The sequence below is a fragment of the Salmo salar genome, chromosome ssa15 (genome assembly GCF_905237065.1).
Source record: "Salmo salar chromosome ssa15, Ssal_v3.1, whole genome shotgun sequence".
NCBI classification, from domain to species: Eukaryota; Metazoa; Chordata; class Actinopteri; order Salmoniformes; family Salmonidae; genus Salmo; species Salmo salar.
The window spans coordinates 76,424,964-76,445,912 of NC_059456.1; the positions used below are offsets into that span (position 1 = coordinate 76,424,964).

General features: G+C 46.9%; 1 protein-coding gene across 3 annotated transcripts in view; it reads left to right on the forward strand.

Annotated features, from left to right (window-relative positions):
* lamb2 (laminin, beta 2 (laminin S)) overlaps positions 1-20,949 on the forward strand; it is a 43,687-nt gene that overhangs the window by 20,764 nt on the left and 1,974 nt on the right. For 2 of the 3 annotated variants that reach the window (XM_014145938.2, XM_045696090.1), the window contains 29 exons: positions 912-1,081; positions 1,203-1,338; positions 3,788-3,861; positions 4,645-4,833; positions 5,051-5,114; positions 8,689-8,888; positions 9,052-9,172; positions 9,328-9,516; positions 9,770-9,949; positions 10,150-10,262; positions 10,891-10,970; positions 11,069-11,204; positions 11,316-11,474; positions 13,048-13,175; positions 13,330-13,465; positions 14,248-14,440; positions 14,552-14,695; positions 14,937-15,168; positions 15,268-15,437; positions 15,774-15,809; positions 17,273-17,497; positions 17,635-17,852; positions 18,021-18,117; positions 18,618-18,990; positions 19,142-19,326; positions 19,491-19,732; positions 19,864-20,067; positions 20,223-20,367; positions 20,556-20,763. In XM_014145938.2, coding sequence (XP_014001413.2) covers positions 912-1,081; positions 1,203-1,338; positions 3,788-3,861; positions 4,645-4,833; positions 5,051-5,114; positions 8,689-8,888; positions 9,052-9,172; positions 9,328-9,516; positions 9,770-9,949; positions 10,150-10,262; positions 10,891-10,970; positions 11,069-11,204; positions 11,316-11,474; positions 13,048-13,175; positions 13,330-13,465; positions 14,248-14,440; positions 14,552-14,695; positions 14,937-15,168; positions 15,268-15,437; positions 15,774-15,809; positions 17,273-17,497; positions 17,635-17,852; positions 18,021-18,117; positions 18,618-18,990; positions 19,142-19,326; positions 19,491-19,732; positions 19,864-20,067; positions 20,223-20,367; positions 20,556-20,763 — 4,747 coding nt within the window. The remainder of the gene's footprint in view (positions 1-911; positions 1,082-1,202; positions 1,339-3,787; positions 3,862-4,644; positions 4,834-5,050; positions 5,115-8,688; positions 8,889-9,051; positions 9,173-9,327; positions 9,517-9,769; positions 9,950-10,149; positions 10,263-10,890; positions 10,971-11,068; positions 11,205-11,315; positions 11,475-13,047; positions 13,176-13,329; positions 13,466-14,247; positions 14,441-14,551; positions 14,696-14,936; positions 15,169-15,267; positions 15,438-15,773; positions 15,810-17,272; positions 17,498-17,634; positions 17,853-18,020; positions 18,118-18,617; positions 18,991-19,141; positions 19,327-19,490; positions 19,733-19,863; positions 20,068-20,222; positions 20,368-20,555; positions 20,764-20,949) is intronic. The other variant, XM_014145940.2, reaches the window with a different exon arrangement.

The window sequence follows — 20,949 nt, forward strand, 5'->3', positions numbered from 1 at the left end:
GACAGACAGACAGACAGACAGACAGACAGACAGACAGACAGACAGACAGACAGACAGACAGACAGACAGACAGACAGACAGACAGACAGACAGACAGACAGACAGACAGAAAGAGCCTCTCAGTAAGACCCCGTCAGTCCCCCTCCCTGGCCCTGCTCTTTAGACTGAGCGTCTCCCTGTCCCACTGACGCTTCACTAGGAATATATTTCAGGATGTTGACTGGACTGCTTGACGACTGTTGGGCTATTTTCAAACACCCCACACACAGTTCATCCATCGAGTCACACGCACACGAAAATGCATGCACAGACACACCCACACAAACTAACACAAAAAGACACACACAAGCTCACATGCTCACACGCACGTGCACACACACACACCCATACACACATACTTTTCTGCTGTGCTGTCAGAACCTGGCCTCGTTGACCTCCTAGTTGACCTTTGGGTTCGTTTCCAGATTTAGCGGCTGTAGGGCCCCATGTCAGGTCAACCGTTTTGGACTACAGGAGAGAGAGGCACTGCTAACATATTCCCCCAAAAGATCATCTCTCTAAGTGTTTTTTCAACATTGTTACTCCTTTTAATTAAACATTGACTGTTGAGCTGCAGGTGGGCTAGCAGCAGCTTTAGTTGGGCTCTGTTTTGGTCTCAGGATTAAAACGTAGGCTTACTTCCTCTCTTGATGTCCTTTTCCTGTACTGATTAGAGTTTGTGGTAATGTCGTAGAAAGAGAGAGAGAGAGAGAGAGAGAGAGAGAGAGTGATTTGTTTTCTAAGACAGAGGAGTGATCTGTCTAGCGAAACCATCGTCTTTCTTTCTTCACTCTAAGTGACTCTGCAATAACACCGCCCAGCTGTGATGTTGTTTCCTTTCCTTAACCTCCTCTCCCTCCTCTCTTCTCCAGCCCTGGCATATGCCACCGCCCGGGAGCCAGACCACGCCCACGGCTGTACCCATGGCAGCTGTTACCCGGCAACAGGAGACCTGTTGGTGGGCCGTGAGAAGAGCCTGAAGGCATCATCTACATGCGGCTCCAGGAAGAAAGACCCCTACTGCATCGTCAGTCACTTACAGGTGTGTGTGTGTGTGTGTGTGTGTGTGTGTGTGGGTCTCTAACATCCTCTCACTCCCCCTACCTCCCTCTGTCCTGAGCTTCTGTTTGACCTCTGACCTGTGTCACCTCTGACCCCTGTAGGATGAGAAGAAATGTTTCCAGTGTGACTCTCGCCGCCCATATGATCCTGACTACAACACCATCAGTCACCGCATTGAGAACGTCATCACCACGTTCAAACCACACCGCAAGAAGTCATGGTGGCAGTCAGAGAATGGTGAGAATTGAGATTGTGTTCATTGCAATTATATCCATGTTTAAATAGCGAACCTTTGATTTTATGAGAAGCAGTGTTAAAACAGATTTGTCCTCTACTTGTGCCCCCTGCCTTCGGTTACATGACATACCCCCAACATGCAGCTGTCAGTCGTATGAACTCATACAGAATCCATATCATCCGTATTATTAGAGGCCTAATCTTGGTTACTACTATTAATAACAGGTCTGTTCAGAGACCGAGAAAGAGAGGGGGGAGTGGAAGAGGGAGAGACCATGAGTGGAGCATAAAAGGAAGCAGTAGTGAGAGGGTGAGATATGGGGGAGAGAGATGGGGCCGACGATCCTGGAAGCCACAGTGCGTCATTACAGTGAGTTCTGGTAGCTCTGTTCTGAAGGGCCTTCAAAGCCCAGAGGTCCACGGCCTCCATCACACTAAATCACCCTCTGTACTCTGTAGTAGCCTCTGCCTGGACCAGACCCAGACCAGCCACAGGCCCACAGCTGTTTGTATGGGGATAATAACAGAGCAGGCTGTACCCTGGCACACCAACAAAGGGAGGAACGAGAAAGAGAAGAGAGGAAAGGAGGGTGGGGAGGGAGGGAAGGGGTCAGAGGAAGAGTGGGAGCCGGAGAGAAAGAGTGAGAGAAAGAGTGAGAGGGTGTAAATTGAGGGAGGGATAGAAAATGAGATTTGGAGAATGGATTTCAAGACACCAGCTGAGCAATTCCCCTTCATTGGTAATACAGAGCCCACATCACTGCAAACAAAAGTCCCATTTCAGGTCTATTTCTGAGTGATTGACTACTGTGGACCAGTATAACACTGCCTGTACTCTATGTCGAACACTGAGAGGTGGGGGACAGGAAACAGTCACTATTTTTACTCCCGGTCTCCATGGTGTTTCTAGCAGGGCTTTAGAGTATGTGACATGGAGCACAGTGGGCTGCTTGTCCTACATGTGTGTAGACCACTGTCCCTGTGTCCCTCTGGTGTGAGGCCCCTTCCTTCACTTAGTTCCTTAAGGGCTTGGAGTGGAAGGCTAGGTTGGGTGGGTACCTTATCCACTGTTCTGTAGAGCAGCTCGGGCCAATTCTACTCTGTTTGAAGTGGTACCAAGTAGGCTACTAGAAGGATGTGCGAGTGGGTTGGTTCCGTTAGTGGAGTGTACCAGTTACTAATTGCTCTCCGTTAGCCAAGCCTCACAACAGCAGTGATGGGAGAAACAAAAATGTAACTATTTGGTGTGTCTCCTCTCCCACTCTACAGTTCTATCTCTCTTTCCCTTTCTTTTCCCTTTCCCTCTCTTTCCTTCTCTCTCCTCCTCATTCTCCCTCTCTTTCTCTCCCTCTCCTCCAACTTGACTCCTTGGCTCTAGCACACCCTGCCTCTCCTTTCCTCTGCCTCTGTTTCCTCTGCCTCCGGTTCCTTCCTTGATTAGCCTTTCATTAAGGAGTGCAGGTTATGGTTCACAGCCTACAGCACAGACTCACAGACCCAATGGCCGAAATCCAGTTTGACCTCTTACTCACTAGTGTGTCTCTGTGTGTATTTACACTATATGTGTGTCAGGTTGGTTTATCATTGTATGAATCTTCAGAAGATTTGTGAGACTCTCTCTCTGTTATTTCCAGAGACTTTTTTATTTTATTGTGTTACTTTTCCACAGGCCTGGCTCCCATCACACCACACCACAGCCTGCCTGAGGGGTAGATAGCTAGTGATGTTAATGTTGAGGTGCCAACCCGGAAGATGTACTCTGTCATTACCTCTCTCATTTTTTCATGTGCTGAGTTATGGATTTTACTGTTGTCTTCCTGCTGTTTGTGTTCACTTCAGACTACATTTGGAGATGGGTAAAGGATCCTCAAAGCACTTAGCTTTATGAGCATGTGTTTTGGGTGTTTTCAGAGATTTTCCTTTGAACTACGTTGTGGCATATAGACATTTCTGATGGGACTTTTTACTCTGGTTATTATGTTATTTATATGGTGTAGCAGTTAAATGTTCCAACTGCTAGAAGGGGACATGCTCCCTGAGCATAAGGCAGAACCCCCTACACTACTATTGGAACTTAAGACTTTTTCTCTACCAATTCATTGTTAATAATGGACCAACTCAAGTGGTTCTTAAGGATGGATCATGCTCAGGAAGTGTGTGGGATTACCCATGTTGACGACCACATCGCCAGCCAAGACGAGAATGCTTTTTCCTGTTCAGATGCCATTACTCAAGCCAAGGGACGGACAGGGGTTTCCCTCACAGCTGGTAGTTGAGTTATCACTGGTGAAAACATGGGTTTGCATTTCCTGTAACAGACAGATTGACAGGTTGATTGAGTGCATACATTTTAGATTCAATAGCAACAACATAAAGATTGACATGCCCTCTCTCATCCTTTCTCTCTCTCTCTCCCTCTCTTCCTCCATCCCTCTCGTTTTGTCTTCAGGAAAGCCTGATGTCTTCATTCAGCTGGACCTTGAGGCAGAATTCCATTTTACTCATCTTATCATGATCTTCAAGGTTAGACACAGAGCACTTAGTAAACCATAGACCAGGGGTCTCCAACTTTTTCTACCATGAGAGCTACTTAAAAAATGAAACATGTCACGAGCTACGGGTCTTTAGTGTACAAGAGAAAGTAGTGCACTGTGTTTTCTGTCAATATACCTGGTAAAATAATGGTTAATAAACAACTAAGGGGGCCCTATAAAATCTGTTATTTTTTCCCAAAATTGTTTTTTCCCCCCAAATTATGTTTTGTTTTGTTTTTCATTACAGTTATTCATAGAGAAACAGCGAAATTGGATGTTCTGAGTTGTTGTCAATGCTTAAATCACATCAGAATACTTTTTTGGGGGTCTAATTCCCCTTTTTTCCATTTCTGTCAACCCACAAGTTGGTTATCATATCAACTGGCTACACATGGAGTGATGGACAAACGCCTGCACCACACAGACAGAAAGAGGCAATATTGCTGGAAATTAATTGGCAGATATTGTGTTAGGTTTGTCTTTTTAAGCCAATAGTGGCTAACCAGGGGTGGGATAATGTCAATGCTCAGTTGGTTAGGTAGTAGCTGGAAGCTCGCGGTGTCGGGATACTTGTGAGATTTGTTTATGACAGTTTGTGGTGGAACACGTGAAAATTGCATGTACTTTCAGAATTGTTTGACGAGCTACTCATAGGTGGTAGCTCACGATCAACCTGTTGGAGACCCCTGCCTTAAACAGTGTGTCAAATGTTCCGTGTCTTCAAATGAGCAGCTACACACGTCACATATCACACCCCTCTCCTGGCACACAGACGTTTCGCCCAGCAGCCATGGTGATTGAGCGATCGGCAGATTTTGGACGTAACTGGCAGGTGTACCGCTACTTTGCCTACGACTGTGCCTCGATCTTCCCCGGGGTATCCAAGGGACCCCTGCGCAAAGTTGACGACGTCATCTGTGAGTCGCGCTACTCTGACATCGAGCCGTCCACAGAGGGAGAGGTGAGTCTGATTGGCTAGGGATAAATCCCTCTTCCCTTAGACCACAAGACATTGGAAAGATGTTGAAAATACTTATTTTTGGTTGAAAATACAATTTTGTTTGAATAGACATTGAAAATATGTATTTTCAATGTGTTGTGCTCACTAGGTTACTACAGTTGTATACACACATTAAAATGGCATTCAACCACCTGTCCTGTCCCTTTTCTTCCTCCAGGCGATCTACAGAGTTCTGGACCCTGCCATCCACATTGAGGATCCCTACAGCCCCAACATTCAGAGTAAGATACACTCACCAGTCACCACAACTAGCAACCACTTCCCCCCATGTTAAGCCAAACTCACATCGCTGACATGATACAGAAACTGCCACCCTACCGTATAATTTCAGTACAGTACAACACCTAAACAGAATGGCACATGACAGTCTGCACTCTGAAGCCTAGCGGGATGTGAAAACCAGCTGCTCTCTCTCCCCCACACAAGCTGTCCCTTCTATTTTGACTGGCATGACTTCACTGTTTTCCCAGGAGTAAGAGCAGCCTCCCTAAGTAGTGACAGGGGAGGTTCTGTTCCTAATAAAACCAAGGTATGGATTGACCCTGACCCTTTAACTGGATGTTCCATGTTGTCCAGACACACACTCTGAATGAGTAGCTAGCACATTGCCATGCTCATTACTTCTCTCCACTTGTTTAAGGGAGACTTAGACTATGTCACTCATTAGTGCACCCTCATGGTACATCTAATGGGAGCTCTCAAATCAAATCAAATTGTATTTGTCACATGCACCGAATACAACAGGTGTAGACCTTACCGTGAAATTCTTACTTACGAGCCCTTAACCAACAATGCAGTTAAGAAAAGTGTTAAGTAAAAAATAAAAAAAATAGATAAGTAAAAAAAAATATATAGAGAAAAATAAATAATTAAAGAGCAACAGTAAAATAACAGTAGCGAGGCTATATACAGGGGGTACTGGTACAGAGTCAATGTGCGGGGTCACAGGTTCGTCGAGGTAATTGAGGTAATATGTACACGTAGGTTGAGGTAATGTAATGAATACTTGGGGAGAAAAAGGTGTAGAGCCACGCGCAGAGCGCAGCAGATATTTATTAAGCCTTCACAAAAGGCAGGAATCGTGGTCACAGGCAGGCAATGGTCAAACACAGGTAGGCGATGGTCAAACACAGGCAGGCAATGGTCAAACACAGGCAGGCAATGGTCAAACACAGGCAGGCAATGGTCAAACACAGGTAGGCAATGGTCAAACACAGGCAGGCAATGGTCAAACACAGGCAGGCAATGGTCAAACACAGGCAGGCAATGGTCAAACACAGGTAGGCAATGGTCAAACACAGGTAGGCGATGGTCAAACACAGGTAGGCAATGGTCAAACACAGGCAGGCAATGGTCAAACACAGGTAGGCGATGGTCAAACACAGGTAGGCAATGGTCAAACACAGGCAGGCAATGGTCAAACACAGGCAGGCAATGGTCAAACACAGGTAGGCAATGGTCAAACACAGGCAGGCAATGGTCAAACACAGGCAGGCAATGGTCAAACACAGGCAGGCAATGGTCAAACACAGGCAGGCAATGGTCAAACACAGGCAGGCAATGGTCAAACACAGGCAGGCAGTCAAAAACAATACCTCACAACTATACTAACAGAAAGAACTGAACTAAATAAGGAGCTGATGAAACCAGGTGAGAAACGAACACAGGTGAAGTCAATTAACAAAAATGAAAGACCGGGCTACGTTCCAGAACACAAAGAAACAGGGCTACGTTCCAGAACACAAAGAAACAGGGCTAAGTTCAGGAACACAAAGAAACAGGGCTACGTTCCAGAACACAAAGAAACAGGGCTACGTTCCAGAACACAAAGAAACAGGGCTAAGTTCAGGAACACAAAGAAACAGGGCTACGTTCCAGAACACAAAGAAACAGGGCTATGTTCCAGAACACAAAGAAACAGGGCTACGTTCCAGAACACAAAGAAACAGGGCTACGTTCCAGAACACAAAGAAACAGGGCTACGTTCAGGAACACAAAGAAACAGGGCTACGTTCCAGAACACAAAGAAACAGGGCTAAGTTCAGGAACACAAAGAAACAGGGCTACGTTCCAGAACACAAAGAAACAGGGCTACGTTCAAGAACACAAAGAAAATGAACACAAGGTTGACTAAGAAAAGAAAAGCAGAACCTTACAGGTAAAGTGACTATGTATAAATAAAGAGCTCTCACTCTCTATGGGCTTTAGCCCGGGTTTGACAGAGAGACACATTTTGAGGCGTTTAGTAATTAAAGTGCTGAAACCTGATGTGTTCCTGCTGTAAAGGAGGCAGTGGAATCTGCTAGCGTGTCACAGAATATCAACATGGAGGGAGGATGTCTGAGAGGAGGGCGTTAAAATGAAGCCTGCCTGTCAGGGGTGAATACCGTTACAGAATGCCTATGATTTAGTTTAAGCACTTTCCCATGCAGAGCTCCTCCACAGCTAGAGAGTTTAAAGATGGATGGCTCTGTCCTGATCGAGGCAATCCTGTCAGGGAAGTTGGGGGAGCTGTTAGCAGGAGGTACATTAGTATGTTAATAATAACAATGAAATGACTTTACCAGTGGCTTGACTGATACTCATAAGAGTTGGACATGGCATATTGTGGCCCTGGCAACAGCCTGATATTCCCCAAAATCCTGTGGAACAGTGGAACTTATTGTCCCACTGGTTTGTGAGAAAGGGAGTGGTGTTTTGCTTGTCAAGGTCTAGAGAACAGGCCTCTTCTGTGTGTGAGAAAGGATACACTCAGATAATAGAGGCCAGGAGTACTGATAGGGCCCGGATTTGAGGCTGCTCTGCCGCTCTCCCCTCTCTCTCATTTTCAGTGTAGATGAATGTTACAGAGGAACTCTGCACGAATCTCTTTCTATGTTCTTCTCTAACTTTAATTGAATGAAACAATAACTCCTGCACTGTATGTGAGTCAAATGAAGGTAGGTAATGGAAGTAACCACACAAAGAATACTAAGTGTTTCGTACAGTGAAGGTAGCCACCCCAAAACACTGCTTTTTCGCTTAGAGGTGTGACTTGTTCGCCATTTGTTTGTGTTGAAACACTGTGTTCAAGTGGAGAGAGAGAGTGCTGATTGATTCCACATGCTGTCTGCAGCGCATCTCTCTCTGGTCTGTAGGGGTAAGATGAGCCATTAGGGAAAATCCGTTTTTTTGGACCTAACTTGCTTTCCACTCTTCCATGTGGTTTCTTCCTTCACAGACTCCATGAAGTGATGACCTCTTCATAAATATTTGGTCAAATGATACATTTTGTGTATCGTTTCCTAGTGAACAGCTGGAACGTGACTGACAGCAGGGAATGTTCTGTGCACAGTAGCAACCTACCGCCCCTCTGTGAGAGTTTATCAAGTGTGCGTCCCAAATGGCACCCTATTCTCTTTCTAGTGCACTACTGTTGACCAGGGCCCACAAGGCCATAAGGCTCTGGTCAAAAGTAGTGCACTATATAGGAAATAGGGTACCATTTGGGACGCAGCTCAAGTCTCCTAACATCACCCTCCATGCCCCTTTCAGTCCCCCCTTATTTTCACCCCTCCTCTCCAGGTCCCCCCCCCCCCCGGCCCCCTTCAGCGATGTCATGCTCGGCTGGCCTTGACTTCTTCCTTTTACGGGGGAGAGTGTCTCTGCTTATGTCTGTGGTGGGGGTTAGGGTTAATGGTGTGACTGGAACCTTTCCTTTTTCCTTTGAAGTATTCATTTGGACGTTCAAATAGCTTGTTGTATATCTCCTAATCTCTCTGCCCCCCCCTTCCTCTCTTCTCTTGCATCCTGAAGACCAGCTGAAGATCACTAACCTGCGCGTGAACTTCACCAAGCTGCACACTCTGGGAGATAACCTGCTGGACTCCCGCGTGGAGATCAAGGAGAAGTACTACTACGCCATGTACGAGCTGGTCGTCCGCGGCAACTGCTTCTGCTATGGCCACGCCTCCGAGTGTGCCCCCATCGATGGGATCAAGGATGAGGAGGGCATGGTGAGCAAGGGACACAGAACTGCCCTTAGTTGTACGGAGGAAGACTCCCCTATATAGATTGCTGTGTATGAAAGCAGAGGCATCTGTGCAGAGGGGAGTTAGAATGGGAGGTTTTGTTTAGAATTCTCTGTGATTTGTGTAATTCAGCCTCCCTGTCCCCCAGGTCCATGGGAGGTGTGTCTGCAAGCACAACACGAAGGGTCTGAACTGTGAGCTGTGTGATGACTTCCATAGTGACATGCCCTGGAGACCGGCTGAGGGACGCAACTCCAACGCCTGCAAGAGTGAGTGGTGGTGTACCACAGGATAACAAGAAACGTTTCTTACTCCTCTCCTAACATCACTGATTATTATTATGGACTCACCAGTCATAAGTCATAACCAAAGGAATGAGAATCTTGATTATGGTGTTAGTATCTATACCCTCGGTCTCTCACAGAATGCAACTGTAACGGTCACTCCAGCCAGTGTCACTTTGACATGGCGGTGTACCTGGCCACGGGCAATGCCGGCGGTGGCGTCTGTGACCACTGTCTCCACAACACCATGGGACGCAACTGTGAGATGTGTAAACCATTTTACTACAAGGACCTCAGTAGGGACATCAGAGACCCCGGGGTCTGTACTGGTGAGTAGAGGGCGTCGACCGCTTCTCAGAACTGGGGCACAGGAACTGTTGTGTGTATTTCTCACATTATCGTACTGTGTATGAGTGATGGCATAGGTATGTACATGTACAGGTTATTTTCACGTTTGAAACCCTGGTATTACTTTATGTCCATTAGATGTGAGTGTGTGTACACGTTTTCTAGGTAGTACGTGCTACTGTATGGTTATGGTTGTTAAGTTTAACAGGATGTTTGTTGTCTTCCTTCTACCAGCCTGTGACTGTGATCCTGATGGTTCCCTGAACGGGGGCATCTGTGACGGGCATGATGAGCCGTCCCTGGGCATGATCGCTGGGCAGTGCCGCTGTAAGGACCACGTGGAAGGGCATCGCTGTGACAAATGCAAGTCTGGCTTCTTTGGCCTGAGTGCAGCAAACCCCCGTGGCTGCCAACGTGAGTGGAGAGGAGCACAATCGTGAATCATTCTGACAAATTGAACTGATTGTAGTCCAAATGACCCTCATTTTGTGTGGTTGTTATGTTAGATATTTTGGAGCAATCTTTTGTTAATCTCTCTCAGCGCTTTGAAAGAAATTCATGTGCCACATTTCTGTGTTCCCATGCCCCCATAATTCCTGCTCTGCCCCCCTCAGCCTGCCAGTGTGACCCCAGGGGTACTGTGTCAGAGAGCCCAAAATGTGACCCTGTGAGCGGGGACTGCTTCTGCAAGCGACTGGTCACCGGACGCAGCTGTGACCAGTGTCTGGTAAGGCTCCAGGAGAGCCTCCCTCTTCGAACCATAACACACAGAGATTCTCTCTCTCTCTCTCTCTCTCTCTCTCTCTCTCTCTCTCGCTCTTTCCATTCATTCATTCATTCATTCATTCATTCATTCATTCATACGTACATACATACATGCACCCTCCCGAAGAGTCATAGGTGTTTCTGAGTCATTCACATCCCCCTGTCACTCACATAACTTCCTTGCCGTGCCAGTAACAATACCCATGTATTTAAAGCCCTGCTTGGGGCTTCATATCTAAATGTAGTCTAGGGTTGTCAGGCCTCTCCGGTTGGTGTAGGTTACAGCATGCTAAAAATGGTCAGCTGTAGTCCAGACTAAGTGGATCCTAAACTCTCATAAGCTGCATAAAGGCTTGTTTTAAAGTCAAGAACAGACAACCACTATTTTGCACCCATAACTTAAGCTCTACCAGCCTGTACTTTGATAAGCAGCATGTATCTACAGTATGTCATTTTGGAGCTAGAAACACCTGGTTGAGGTATCTGAGTAGTTACCTATGATGTAAGGTCCAGTTACCCTGGCTGATGTAGTAGGTAGTCAGGAATGTCATCTGTCTGGTGCTAACAGCTGTCTGTCTGTCTGCCCACAGCCAGAACACTGGGCACTGAGTCACGACCTGAATGGCTGCAGAGACTGTGACTGTGATGTGGGCGGAGCCACAGATAACCAGTGAGTGACAGCGTGGCCACGGGAAGATGTTTTGGGTTGGGGGGTGCTGTCGACGGGTTACATGCTTACTGCATAGATTTCTTATGTGTCTTCCCCAGCTGCTCAATGGAGAATGGGCAGTGCCGCTGTCGTAGTCATATGATGGGCCGTCAATGTACCCAGGTGGAGTCTGCGTGGTACTTCATGGCTCTGGACCACTATACTTATGAGGCTGAGCTGGCCATATTGGGACAGGTAACTACTACTTCTTATAGATAAGACTGGGGTGGACCCTTATTTGCATTGTTTGTACTGTATATGTTTGACTTTGTGTGAATGCTTGATGGTATTTGTGTGTCTCTCCAGGGCTGCAGTGTGGAGCAGAGGGAGCACCAGCCTGGGCGCCCTGCCACCTGGACTGGCACTGGGTTTGCCAAGGTCCCAGAGGGCAGCAGCCTGGAGTTCTCCATCAACAACATCCCCTACTCCATGGAGTACGACCTCCTAATCCGCTATGAGCCACAGGTTAGTGCCTAGTCACACACATACTAGGCTTGGGCGGTATTCAGATGTTCATATCGTCATACCGTCCTTCTCTCATACCAGGATTTACGCTGTTAGCAGCATAGCACACACGGGGGCGGTAAAACGCAAGTAAAGCCCTTGGGCCTCTATTACCAGAATGCTAACAAAATTTGCACAATACGAATAGCGAAATCACATAGATGCTAAATGCTAACGAGCGAAAACGAACATAAACAAATTGCAAAGATAGGCAAATCCAGCTCACAAAGTTATACAAGCATAGCTAGTAGTAGTGTGGACATTTACAAGAGAAAGTGAATGAGAGAAATTGCAATAGCCCCACAACATGATGCTGCCACCCCAACAGTGCTTCACGGTTGGGATGGTGTTCTTCGGCTTGCAAGCTTCCCCCTTTTTCCTCCAAACATAATGAATGCAAACATAACGATGGTCAAACAGTTCTATTTTTCTTTCATCAGACCAGAGGACATTTCTCCAAAAAGTACAATCTTTGTCTCCATGTGCAGTTGAAAACCGTAGTCTGTCTTTTTTATGGCGATTTTGGAGCAGTGGCTTCTTTCTTGCTGAGCGGCCTTTCAGGTTATGTCGATCTAGGACTCGTTTTACTGTGGATATAGATATTTTTGTACCTGTTTCCTCCAGCATCTTCACAGGGTCCTTTGCTGTTGTTCTGGGATTGATTTGCACTTTTCGCACCAGAGTACGTTCATCTCTAGGAGACAGAACGCGTCTCCTTCCTGAGCGGTATGACGGCAGTGTAGTCCCATGTTGTTTATACTTGCGTACTATTGTTTGTACAGATGAACATGGTACCTTCAGGCATTTGGAAATTGCTCACAAGGATGAACCAGACTTGTGGAGGTCTACAATTTTTTTTCTGAGGTCTTGGCTGATTTCTTTTGATTTTCCCATGATGTCAAGCAAAGAGGCACTGAGTTTGAAGGTAGGCCTTGAAATACATCCACAGGTAAACCTCCAATTGACTCAAATTATGTCAATTAGTCTATCAGAAGCTTCTAAAGCCATGACATAATTTTCTTGAATTTCCCAAGCTGTTTAAAAGCACTGTCAACTTAGTGTATGTACATTTCTGACCCACTGGAATGGTGAGACAGTGAATTATAAGTGAAATAATCTGTCTGTAAACAATTGTTGGAAAAATTACTTTGGACAAAAGCATCTGCAAAATTGTATATATTATATTATTTTACTCTAAAACATTTTTAGAATGGGTGTCATGCACGAAGTAGATGTCCTAACCGACTTGCCAAAACCATAGTTTGTTAACCAGAATTTTGTGGAGTAGTTGAAAAACAAGTTTTAATGACTCCAACCTAAGCGTATGTAAACTTCCAACTTCAACTGTATATACGTACACACACACACACACACACACACACACACACACACACACACACACACACACACACACACACACACACACACACACACACACACACACACACACACACACACACACACACACACACACACTCCCCAGTGTGTAACTGTATATGACTGTTATTGTGTTGTGTGTGTGTGTGTTGTGTAGATGCCACGGGACTGGGGGGAGGTCCGTGTGACGATCATTCGGCCAGGGCCCATTCCCACCAGCAGCCCATGTGGAAACACCATCCCTGCAGACGACATGCTCACTGTATCCCTGCCTGCAGGTTCCCGGTGAGAAACTCACACACACCTCACCATGGAATATACAGTGCCCTTGTGTCTGGCTCAGGTGACAGTGATACACTTGCGTAATTGGATGTTACTACATGGTGGATTTTCTTAAAAGTTAGTATTTTCCTGTGTGTGGTGTGTGTGTTTGCTGCAGGTTTGTCGTGCTGCCTACACCTGTATGCATGGAGAGAGGAGTGAGCTACTCTCTTCGCTTTGAGTTCAGTCGCTATCTGGATGGGAACAGTATTCTCATTCTTGGTACAACCGCTGCCAACATTCTTGTGGACTCTGTGAGTATCAAGACTCAACAAATTGAGCCTCCCGAGTGGTGCAGAGGTCTAAGGCGCCACAACAGCCGGGGGTTCGATCCGAGGCTGTGTCACAGCTGGCCGTGACTGGTAGCCGATAGGGCGACACACAATTGCCCCACTGTCGTCTGGGTTAGGGGAAGGTTTGGCTGGGGGGCTTTCCTTGGCTCATCGTGCTCTAGCGACTCCTTGTGGCGGCCCGGGCACCTGCAAGCTGACCTCAGTCGTCAGTTGAACAGTGTTTCCTCTGACACATTGGTGCGTCTAGCTTCCGGGTTAAGTGAGCAGTGTGTTAAGAAGCAGCGCGGCTTGGCAGGTCATGTTTCGGAGGACACATGACTTGACCTTCGCCTCTTCTGAGCCCGTTGGGGAGTTGCAGTGATGTGACAAGATTGTAACTATGAATTAAAAAAGGGCAACAATTGCAAAGTAAATTATATCAAATTTTAAGAAACTTACTTAACAAATTATGCTTGTCTGCACATCTCTCTCTCTCTTTAGCCTTCCCTGTAGCTCAGTTGGTAGAGCATGGTGTTTGCAACACCAGGGTTGTGGGTTCGATTCCCACGGGGGGCCAGCACAGAAAAAAATGTATGAAATTGTATGAAATGTATGCATTCACTACTGTAAGTCGCTCTGGATAAGAGCGTCTGCTAAATGACTAAAATGTAAATGTAAATGTTTATCTCTCTCCCTCTCTCTCTCTGTCTAATTGTGTTCTTCTTATGCAATCTGACTAATACTCCTCCCTGCTTCCTCTCCAGATCTCCCTGATCCCTCGTTACTCCTCCCTGGAGATGTTCATTGGCGGTGACCCCGCCTCCATCGCTAGGAAGCAGAGCTACGAGCGCTACCGCTGCCACGAGGGGGCCAAGAGCGTGACACGCTCCCAGATCAGCAACGTCTGTGCCAAACTCATCACCAGCATGTCAGCCATCATTAACAATGGAGCCCTGCGTAAGTCATTCCAGGGGTACACATAATCACGATCTGCTATCATCAAGGATGCCTGGTAATTATTTTCACAATGAAATGAAAACGTTTTCATCACGTCTTTCTTCTTCACAGCTTGCCAGTGTGACCCCCAGGGCTCAGTCAGCTCAGTGTGTGACACGCACGGAGGTCAGTGTCGCTGTAGGCCAAACGTGATTGGACTTCGCTGTGACCAGTGTGCTCCTGGAACGTACGGCTTTGGACCTGCAGGATGTAAAGGTTAGTGTCGTAACCCCAGTCAACCGCACAAAGAGTAATGGCAAAACTCCTGGTGTTATCCTGTAAGGTACACAAATAGTTTATTTTGCAAAGGTGCATTGGACTGTACAGTCTGTCTATCCCACTTATGTGAACAGCTGTACTGGTGGCGCCCCCTGCTGCCTCATTACCTACTGACCCACTCCTCTCTTGATTTATACTTTCCAATAAATCTCCCTCCCTCCATTCCCCCTCTCTCTAGCATGTGAGTGCAATCTGGAAGGTGCGGTCACTCGGTCGTGTGACCAGTTGACTGGGCAGTGCCCGTGTCGCCCGGGTGCGTTCGGCCAGCGGTGCGATGGCTGCCAGGCAGGACACTGGGGCTTCCCCAACTGTAAGCGATGCCTGTGTAATGGACATGCTGAGGAGTGCCACCAGAGGACCGGAGCTTGTCTCAACTGCAGGGACAACACTGGAGGGGACAAATGTGACAGGTTAGGATTCACCACGGGGACAGTGGGGAATCTTGAATAAGAATTAAGGTAGTTAATGTAATGTTATTGACAAGCATACTGCTATTGCTGTATTTCAAGGTGTGTCAACGGTTACTACGGCAACCCAGTGTTGGGCACAGGTATGGGTAACCAATGTCGGCCCTGCCCTTGCCCAGATGGCCCAAACAGCGGACGCCACTTCGCTGCCTCCTGTTACCAGGACAACCGCAACAGACAGGTGGTCTGCAACTGTAACCAAGGATACACAGGTACAACCCACGCCTCCATTTCTCCATTGAGGTGTCTTCTCTCTCTCCTTACTGTTCTTCCTCCTCTTCTTCAGCCAGGCAAGCGGACGAAGAACAGTTTGATCATGTCTGCATGAATGAGCAGATGCTTCCTAGGGTTGATGATGTACTGTGAAAGAGGATCTGTTAGTGTGATTTAACTCAGCGAAATGTCCATGGTGTGATATTCCAAGTGCTTTGCCATGGTGGGTCTTTTGGTGAGCCAAATAGACACTTCTCTTATAGAACGTTTATCCTACCAGGATAAATGTGGAATGATAATGTGTGTTGTTTCCTCCCTTACCCAACTTGGCACAGGGGGGATGGTTAAGCGCTCCGAGGGTTCTTTCAAGCGTGAGTAGTGATGATGGTGACCCCCTCCCCCCCCCCTTTCCCCCTGCCACCTGCATGGCTTCAGCACCCCACCCATCTATGGTGCTGTGCCACAGTGCACTCCTGCCTCAGAGTAGATGGAGCTCCCAAGAACTGACCAAGAATCAGTTTCGACTGATTGTATAACACAAATAACTGACACTGAGTCTGGGTCAACTTCTACAGTGTCTCCTGTGTATAACAACTATAATGTTATACTGGGCACATACAGTCAGAGCTTGTTACTCCTGCTGGCTCACACAGGCACTAAGCAGGCAGACAGTCAACCAGCTGAAAACAACAGAATCTCTGCCACGCTGCATCTTGCCTTGTGATTCTCTGCCTCTGTTGCAGACACAAAAGACAGTAACAGGTATATCAGTCATAGTAGACAAGCTGAAGCTGTGAGAATCCGCCAACCTATTGTACATTCACATCCACTGTGAGCCTGTGGCAGAAAGACAAACAAGCATTCTGCTTACTCTGCTTCAGACAGCTTTGCTGCAATGAGCTCAATATGATGTGCTTTACTGTAAACCTCCTTACCATCAACAGCCCCTTCTATGTGGCATATCCTTTTATTCAATATATTTTGTTTGCTCCTCAAAGACACAAAGAAACAAAGACAAAAAAACAAAGACACAATGAATCACCTAAACACAAAATAATAGTATCACAATGCCCCTTTATCAATCAGTGAGGAAATCTTGTCCGTTAAATGAGGAAATCCTATGTTTTGTTCCACTATGGGTTAGAATACAGTACTTCCCTTTTTTTTGTCCAGCTAACGGCTGCAGGGGGAAGAGTATGCTGGAGAGACCACAAGACCAGCAGCTGTAAGTTGTCTGTCAGACCCAAAAGTCAGCCCCCTCCCACACCAGCATACTCTGCCCCCTGCAGCCGTCAGCTGGACTCAAAAATGGCAAGTATGTCTCCCTTCCTCTGAATCCATCTTAAGAAGATATGGGCCCTTTGTGAGAAAAGCTAATTGTTCACGATGTCTGCCGAAAGACTGAACATAATCCACTTTGCAACAGTGTGATCACAGAGATCCTCACTAATCACTGTTAATCTCCTGGGTAACCAACTCCCTTTTAACCCAAGATATAATAGCATTGCACAATGATAAAATATCAAAACGAATTAAGTTTATAACATGATGTGTACAGTTTGAGTAACATTCTGATAACTACTTTACTGATAGTCACTGAGGTAGGTTTCACACACAGCACATGACTCTCTGTCTGCAGAAGCTGTCACGCTGTAACCGTCTCGCTTAAGTCCACTGGAAAACAGTTTGGAAATACTTGGAAATACCAAGTCATTTTTCTCCATCACCCAGCCAGTAAATATCTCAATCTCAACATGAGATGTTCCACTTAACTACTCTTTTTTTTCAAAAATGTCACACCTTCTCCCTCAACCTTTTTTCCTATTGGTCACAGGTTCCCGGTGTGAGCAGTGCGCCCCTGGTTACTACGGTAACCCCTCCCAGCCAGGTGGGCGGTGCCAGCCGTGCAGGTGCAGTAATAACATTGACATGTCAGACCTGGATGCGTGTGACCGGCGGACAGGAGAGTGTAAGAAGTGTCTCTACAACACAGAGGGACCGGACTGTGGTGTGTGCAAGAGCGGTTACTATGGAGACGCCTCGCGACGCAACTGCAGAAGTGAGTCTCTGTTGACACATCCTCTTCACACACCAGAAAACTTAAGAACCATTCATTTTAGGAATGTTGCATTGAAACTGTATGTGTCATGCACCCTAGTAAAGGTTCAATCTATTCTCTTCTGTATGCTTCCCCAGAGTGCACCTGTAGCTTCCTGGGCACAGAGCATACCCAGTGTACAGCGCGGGATGAGTGTGTCTGCCAGCGTGCCACGGGGCAGTGCCAGTGTTTACCCAACACCATCGGCCTGACATGTGACCACTGTAAGCCCAACTACTGGAACCTGGCTAGTGGGCAGGGCTGTGAGGCCTGCGGCTGTGACCCCAACAACGCTGTCAACTCGGCCTGCAACGAGGTGTGTGTGTATGTGTGTGTGGTTCCATTATCAAATCAAATTTTATTGGTCACATACACATGGTTAGCAGATGTTATTGTGAGTGTAGCGAAATGCATTACTAAGGTGCTTTATGAGACAGACCTCTTCTGTGACCTCATGCTCATGTTTGACCTCCCTGTGCCCCAGTTCACTGGAAAGTGTCAGTGTCGTGATGGATTCGGTGGAAAGACCTGCACAGACTGCCAAGAGAACTACTGGGGAGACCCCAGGATCCAGTGCAGAGGTCAGCATTAATGTCATGGAACGTGGTATTCATGAGTCATGGAACATGTTATTAATGAGTCATGGAACATGTTATTCATGAGTCATGGAACGTGTTATTCATGAGTCATAGAACGTGTTATTCATGAGTCATGGAACGTGTTATTCATAAGTCATGGAACGTGTTATTCATGAGTCACGGAACGTGTTATTCATAAGTCAATGACCAATGCAAACAGGATGCACCTGAGCTCAATTTCGAGTCTCATAGCAAAGAGTATGAATACCTTATTTACATAAGTATTATTATTTTCATTTTTTTTATAAATTAGCAAAATTTCGAAAAACATGTTTTCGCTTTGTCATTATGGGGTATTGTGTGTAGAATGGTGAGGAAAATGTTTTATTTAATCAATTTTAGAATAAGGCTGTAACGTAACAAAATGTGGAAAAAGTCAAGGGGTCTGAATACTGAATGCACTGTATACTAACAATCCCTCACTTTCTCTCTATCTCTCTCAGCCTGTGACTGTGACCCCCGGGGCATAGAGACATCCCAGTGTGACCAGAAGTCAGGCCACTGTGTGTGTCAGCAGGGGGTGTCGGGCGTGCGTTGTGACCAGTGTGCCCGGGGCTTCTCAGGCCAGTTCCCTAACTGCCAGCCCTGCCATCTGTGCTTTGGGGACTGGGACCGGGTGGTGCAGGACCTGGCTGTCCGAACCAAGACCCTGTCGGAGCGGGCTCAAGAGATCCAGACCACGGGCCTGACTGGAGCCTATGAGAAGGCCTTCAGAGACCTGGAGAAGAAGCTGGCACAGGCCCAGGGCATCGTCAATACCCGCAACACCACCGCAGAGGCAGTCAGCACCCTGATGGAGCTCATTGAAGACCTCAGGTACAAGGCATACACACAGACACTGTATTATACTGTACATAACAATACACATACATAGATAGACTTTCAGTCTGCATAAAGATTCACCATAAATATGCCTCTCCTCCAGTTTTGGAGTTTAACTGTAATTTCCTGTCCCTTTCTCCTGCAGGTCTCAGATAGGTGAGACCACAGACACACTGAATCGTCTAGAGGGAGACCTGACCAGTGTGCAGAACAGCAATGTTGAGGCCAGTAATGAGCTCAGTGCTCTGGAGAGAGAGGCCAAACAGCTAAACCTGACCTCAGATCAGCTCCACCGTCAACTAGACATCCTCAAGAACTCCAACTTCCTGGGTGAGCAGAGACTTCCTTTCCCCCTTCCAACATAGGGTTTCTGGGATAAATAGTGCCCTAATGACTTATGTTATTAATGTTTTTTGTAGAAATACTTTAAAAATATTAGTTAATTGTAGTATTAAATATGTTCTTATCATTATTTGGCACTCTCTTTCCTCCAGGTGCATATGACAGCATCCGCAGCTCCTATAACAAGTCCCGTGACGCAGAGCGGCGAGCCAACCAGTCAACCACCACCACGCCCAGCACTGTTAGCCAATCAGCAGACACACGCCGCAAGACAGAACGCCTCATCTCTGCCAAGAAAGATGACTTCAACCGTAAGAACGCTGCCAACAAGCGAGCCCTGGGGGACCTCAATACCAAGGCTCAAACCCTGGACATGAAGAAGATCAACGAGAAGGTGAAGCATGCATCATCTGTCTGATTGTATTAAACCCCTTAAACAGCACAAGACCAGAAGAAGAGTTCAGGCAAAGTAATAAACAAATGTAGTAATCTGATACATGTTCCACCCCCACCCCCTTTGATCAGGTCTGTGGGACCCCTGGCGATGCCCCCTGTGCAGAGAGCCTTTGCGGAGGAGCAGGTTGCCGTGACGATGAGGGGAACAGGCACTGCGGAGGCCTGAACTGCAACGGTGCCGTAGCGATGGCAGATAACGCTCTGGAGAGGTCCAAGCACACAGAGAAAGAGCTGAACAAAGCCATGGGGGAGGTAGAGGAGCTCTTCCACAAGGTCAGTTACAATAAGTGTACCTAAACCAACACTGTCTTGACAGGAAATGGAGACCTGCTAAATCTATTGCGGCATGCCACTAATGCATACAGCTGTATGACCTACAGCATGAGGGTACTTGATAACAGTTATCCCTGATTCTGATGGCTTCTCAGGTTGCAGATGCCAAGACCAAGGCGGAGGAGGCGAAGAGTAAAGCCCAGGCAGCTCTGGACAAGGCCACCAACACCAAGAACAAGGTGGAGCGCTCCAACAATGACCTGCGGGACCTCATCAAGCAGATCCGGGACTTCCTCATGCGTGAGTTGGCTAAAGTGAAAGAAAATTCAGATGTTCGAGGAAAAGTAAGTTCCTTGTCTACATGGGACCATAAAAGCAATTTATCTTAAACTCAGGATCATCATCATGATCAGCATCATCACTAAGTGTTAACTTCCCAATCAACATCAAAAATATCTGTGCTGATCTGAATAGCCATCTCCTTGCAGAGGAGGGTGCTGATCCAGACAGCATTGAGACAGTTGCCAACCGTGTCCTGGAGCTGTCCATCCCAGCCTCACCACAGCAGATCAGACACCTGGCAGAGGAGATCAAGGACCGGGTCCGAAGCCTCTCCAACGTAGACGCCATTCTGCAACAGACACAGGACGATGTGCGCAAAGCAGAGCAGCTGCTGCAGGAGGCCAAGAAGGCCAGGTGTGTGTGTGTGTGTGTGTGTGTGCCTTGTATGTAGAGGGTTATACACTGAAGGTACAAAACATTTCCATGACAAAGACTGACCAGGGGGGATCTAGGTGAAAGCTATGATCCCTTATTGATGTCACTTGTTAAATCCACTTCAATCATTGTAGATGAAGGGAAGGAGACAGGTTAAAGAAGGAT